The 5,208-nt window shown below is 38.1% G+C and overlaps 2 protein-coding genes across 2 annotated transcripts; both read left to right on the forward strand.

The window, feature by feature from the left end:
• The first annotated feature begins 768 nt into the window (after positions 1–768).
• LOC137280947 (uncharacterized) lies at positions 769–2,091 on the forward strand. The gene has a single exon (XM_067812126.1). The coding sequence runs from the start codon at positions 769–771 to the stop codon at positions 2,089–2,091; it is 1,323 nt and encodes a 440-aa protein (XP_067668227.1).
• Positions 2,092–2,257: 166 nt separating this feature from the next.
• On the forward strand, positions 2,258–4,739 carry LOC137280948 (uncharacterized). The gene is made up of 6 exons (XM_067812127.1): positions 2,258–2,453; positions 2,744–2,843; positions 3,164–3,510; positions 3,650–3,861; positions 3,959–4,118; positions 4,564–4,739. The coding sequence occupies exons 1-6, from the start codon at positions 2,258–2,260 to the stop codon at positions 4,737–4,739; spliced, it is 1,191 nt and encodes a 396-aa protein (XP_067668228.1).
• Positions 4,740–5,208: the final 469 nt, after the last annotated feature.

Here is a 5,208-nt window from a genome sequence, read left to right on the forward strand (position 1 = left end):
GATTCTAACTGGACAAGGCGTCGTAAAATCAGAGAAAGAGTTACTAAACATTTAGAAGCTATTGCAGCAAACAGTTGTGATTCTTATGCGACTCCACATGAACATATTCACAACAAGAAAAACAGATCTGAGGATCTGACTACTGACGAAGGTTCACGTATATCTGATGATGACTCAAGATCAGCAGTTCAGTCAACTAGTCAAATCCATAATTCATTTGGTGAAGATGAAAAGGATACCAACATGTTCCCTCTACCGGTAGAGGATACAGATGAACCTGATATACTACTTGACATACAAAGTGATATCAGTTCAAATGATAGCAAAGAGACAGATGATGACATAATGCGTGTTAAACTGTCAGAATGGGCAGTGAAATATCAAGTTCCACATGCCGCCCTTTCTGCTCTATTGGAAATACTCCGGAAAGATTATACGTCACTACCGAAAGATCCAAGGACATTATTATGTACCTCTGTAAGTTATGATATAAAAAACATTGTTGGTGGAAAATACTACCATTTTGGAATTGCAAATGGAATTTTGCAACGAATCGGTGATATTGAAGATGTTGATATGCGAGAATCCATTGCCATACAAGTGAATATAGATGGCCTATCCGTATTTAAAAGCACTTCAATGCAGTTTTGGCCAATACTGGGTAGAATTGAAGGGTCCAAGGCACGAGAACCCTTTATGATCGGTCTATTTTATGGTGACTCAAAGCCACAAAATTTAGATCAATATCTACAAGATTTTGTAAGTGAAATGAAGACATTGCAGACAGAAGGGATGATTTATCATGGTGCCACTATAAAAGTTATTCTGGCATGTGTTATTTGTGATACACCCGCCAGGGCCTTTGTTAAAAGAGTTAAAGGACACAGCGGATATGGAGGATGTGACAGATGTACACAGAATGGGGAATGGTTAGGTAAAATAATATTTCCAGAGACAGATGCTCCCCTGAGAACAGATGTTCAGTTTGATGAGATGACTGATGATGAACATCATCTCCCTGGTGTTGGAAAATCTCTATTTACACAGTTGTCAGTTGGAATGGTGTCACGATTTCCATTAGACTACATGCATCTTGTGTGTTTAGGGGTTACAAAGAAACTACTTATGTTGTGGATGAAAGGTCCTGTTGGCATTAAATGTCGGATTGGCTCAACTGCTGTGAATTTACTATCAGAGATAATAACATCTTACAGCAGCTATATCCCACGAGAATTCCACAGAAAAGGGAGATCACTCCGTGATATTGACCGATGGAAAGCAACAGAGTATAGATTGTTTCTGCTATATACAGGCCCTGTAGCTTTAAGTAGTGTACTGTCTCCTGTACTTTATAGAAACTTCCTGTTATTTGTTACAGGCATCACTTGCTTGATAAGCCCCAAATTATCTCGGTATTTTTGCGATTATGCTCAGGAACTGCTTTGTTTATTTGTTCACAATTTTGCCGATTTGTATGGGCGTGATATGCTAGTATATAATGTCCACGCCCTGGTGCACTTGTCTGATGATGTGAAAAACTTTGGACCATTAGATAACTTTTCGGCATTTGCATTTGAAAGTTATTTAGGGGAGATTAAAAAAATGCTCCGTACACCAAATCAGCCACTTCAGCAAGTGATTAGAAGATTTTCTGAAAAGCAGTCTGTTGGTCACCCGCAGAGAAGAAAAACTACCAGGACAGAAAACGAAAATCTAAGATGTAAACATACAGATGGTCCCTTACTTCGTGGAATGGATGCCGTTACACAGTATAAGGAAATTCAAACACCCGATATATTTATCTCAAGGTCAAGAGGTGACAATTGTGTAAATATAAATGATGAGGTTTGCATTATCCGCAACTTAATTCTTCAGTCAGATAATGAAAAGACCGTTATATATGAAAAATTCATTGATAAAAAAGACTTTTTTACATATCCCCTTTCTTCCTCAAACATTGGTGTATACAAAGTTTCTCAACTGAGTAGACATTTAGAAATTACTTTGTTAAGAAATGTTAAGAATAAATATGTCTTATTACCCAAAGACAATGAATACATTGCGCTACCACTGTTGCACCGTGAAAACTAGTAATGTCGTGACGTTTTGGAAAGTCATAGATATATGTCATACCATTACACTATTATAAGATTAAATACAATTTGAAGTATGCTGCATGTTTTTAACCTAACATATTTAAGGTCTTGAACACGTATTAATTATGTTTAGCAATAAAATGTGTTATGTCACAGGAAGAATGTATCTTGTCGTGGAGTTTTCAAGCACAGGTGACATTGGCCTGATCCCTGAGTCATGGCTCGCAAGCAATGGCAAGCAATGCTACTGGCCCACAACTAAGAATATTAACATGCTGAACAGGGCCGTAAAGACTTGCCAGCAACCAAATGAAGAGTCATGGGAGCTTTATGACATCAGAATTCTCTATAAGAACGGTAAGCGAGTAATACTTTATCATGTGTTCTTTTAGGTTTTGTGACACATTTTGTCTATATACATGATGCACATTTGAAGAGTTGTGCGTTACAGGCCCTGAGTGAAAAGTGGAAAGAGGAGCTCAAGCTGTGAATCGAACCAGTGTCGTTTGGACTCTGATTCCAGTGGTGTACTAACTGAGCTAAAGGGTTACCCCATGTTAATTACATTAAGAGTATCCATTTTTGTTTATAATTACATCATTCACTTTGAGTTATGAGTATCATGAATACTTTGTGTTTATTTGCAGCATCCTATGATAAAGCAAGAAAGAAGCTACCTCTTGCAGAGGAAACGTCAGATCTATATACAGATGTAGATGATGGGATCGATGGCATAAGAAAGAAGAGGTTCTTGGATTTAAACATTAAACAATTAATTATCATACACATATAACTTCTGTATGCAAATAATTGAAATTAATGGTTGAAGAGAAATCTTCTTGACTGAGAAGCTATTTCAGTCTTTAGGAAATGGTTTCTTCGTATATTCTTACTGACTAAGAAAATAACTCAAGCTCTTAAATTAAGAGTGACTCTTAATTGCTAAATGCATGTATCTGACTGTTCCAAACACTAGGTTACTTTCTATCTTCTATAAATCTTTATAAACACAAGTATAAATCTTTATAAACACAAGCAGTTATCGAGTTTTAATGCTCTTGCTTTAGGCCAAATAGAAGATACCTTTCGACTTCAAGCGAAGATGAGGAAGAGAGGGATCCACCAGCAAAATGTAAGAGGACTGGGTCTCTGTCTGTTGGAAATAGTACACCTATCAGGTCACCAACACCCCCACCATTGCCGCATCTGTTTTCAAACAGACAGCCTGCATCACCTGCAGCAGGGGAATCCTTGCAGTCTTCCCCACTCACACCCCTTACGACTCAGACGGAGGCCGTACGACGTTCACCTAGAAGGTTATACTCAGCAACTGGTATCAGACATCAACCAGACTTCAGACCACCATCACCGCTACAGTTGCCCCATCGTGCTTCTACTCATGGTGCTTCTACAGGTTTGTTTGTTTCCAGTGTTACAGTATAACAATTATAACACTGTGAGAGTGATTTTGAATATTTCCAGATTTGAATTTTCAAGAATGCATTAAATGTTACATGACATGGATGTTTTACAATCATCTGTTTTAATTGCAGCTGAAGTATTACAACTTATTAGGGCTGTGGAGGAAAACACAGCTACAACAAAGACAAATAACCAGCTATTGCACCAACTCCTAAGGGTCGTTACAGCCCAGTCAACCCAACCAAGTGCCGAGCAAAGAAAGCTGGACCTTCCCTTGAAGTCACTGAAAGAGCTTCATGACGCCAACACGGCATTGGATGATGCCATAGCATTCAGAAGTGTGGTAAGTTATTTCATGTCTATTGTCCTTACGTGATCTATATTCTGTTGAAACAGTAAACGCATAGAGAATGACATTACCTCACTTCCTTTCTATGCAGGTGATGCAATTAGGAGTAATTGGGGGATCATGTTTAAAGCACACCGTGTATAACATCCTGGAAGCAGCTTTTACCACCCCACTGGCAAGAAGTGTCAACTGGATAGGCAGTGGAACCAAGGCAGCTTTTAAGGGGATGAAAATGAAGGATGCAATAGTCGGTATGTGAAGCAGAAACAAAGGGTTCACACTGCATTCATAATAACTTAATAAGTTCGCAGGGCTTTTTTTAAAACTTGGGTTAGTGCGTTTAAATTTAATGAAAACATAAACGTGAAAAGGGAAAGTAATTTATCTCTCGAATGAAATTATCATTTTTTAAAAGTGCAAGAGAATTTAGTTCAAGATGTAAAGAAAGTGAAAAAGCGCTCGTAACATGCCGAGGGGAAGTTACTCCTTCAACAGACCAAAAATTCACGAGAGAATGATGTCAGCTGTTGCTTTGCAATGAAAGTGCTGTACCAGTTTTCATTTGCTCACTGACACGACTATTTACCAAGAAAACAACATTTACTCTTATTGTTAATGGACACAACAGCAACATTTAATATAATGTCACTATGAGTTTTATTGTTGTCTAATAAAGCGCGTTTTGTGGAATTTCAGAGGCTACAAGGAAAAGTCCGGTGACCCAAAAGGCATCAAACATTGAAATCGAAAGCTTTATAAAGCTGTGGTTCCGCAATGCTGCAGACAGAGATGGTGGCAGAAAGGAACGAGAAAAGAAAAAGACTGCAGCAAGCACTGTAACGGCACCCAATGACGACACATTGTCATGTTAATTCATCAATATCACTTGAATGCAAAGCCTAGTAGAATGCTGTGACGGCACTCTATAACACATTGTAAATGAAAGTCCTTTCAGGAAGCATTCATGTAATACCAATGTATATTTTTGTATATAAACCATTGAAATCATTTAACGACTACATTGTCATTACCACCATGAAATAACTAATACTGCGGAGAAGTCTATACCAACACTCAACCTCGTTTTCATGTATTTTAAGCATTCTAGACAATTTCCAGCAATTTGGATATGCTCAATTCCACTACTCGTGTTTTATAAAAACGACGGAGTGCGTTTGGTTCAATTGACGACTGAGAGAGCCCATTTTCACTGACTTTGTTGTATTGGTAATTACATTAATGTGAACAATAGCTTGGCATGTTAGGGGCTGAAAAACGATATAGTGTAACAGAAAAGCTACGTACAGCCGGTAGTTTCAGTACAGGCATGGTGCTGGTTTA

This window comes from Haliotis asinina, chromosome 4, assembly GCF_037392515.1.
Source record: "Haliotis asinina isolate JCU_RB_2024 chromosome 4, JCU_Hal_asi_v2, whole genome shotgun sequence".
Taxonomy (NCBI): domain Eukaryota; kingdom Metazoa; phylum Mollusca; class Gastropoda; order Lepetellida; family Haliotidae; genus Haliotis; species Haliotis asinina.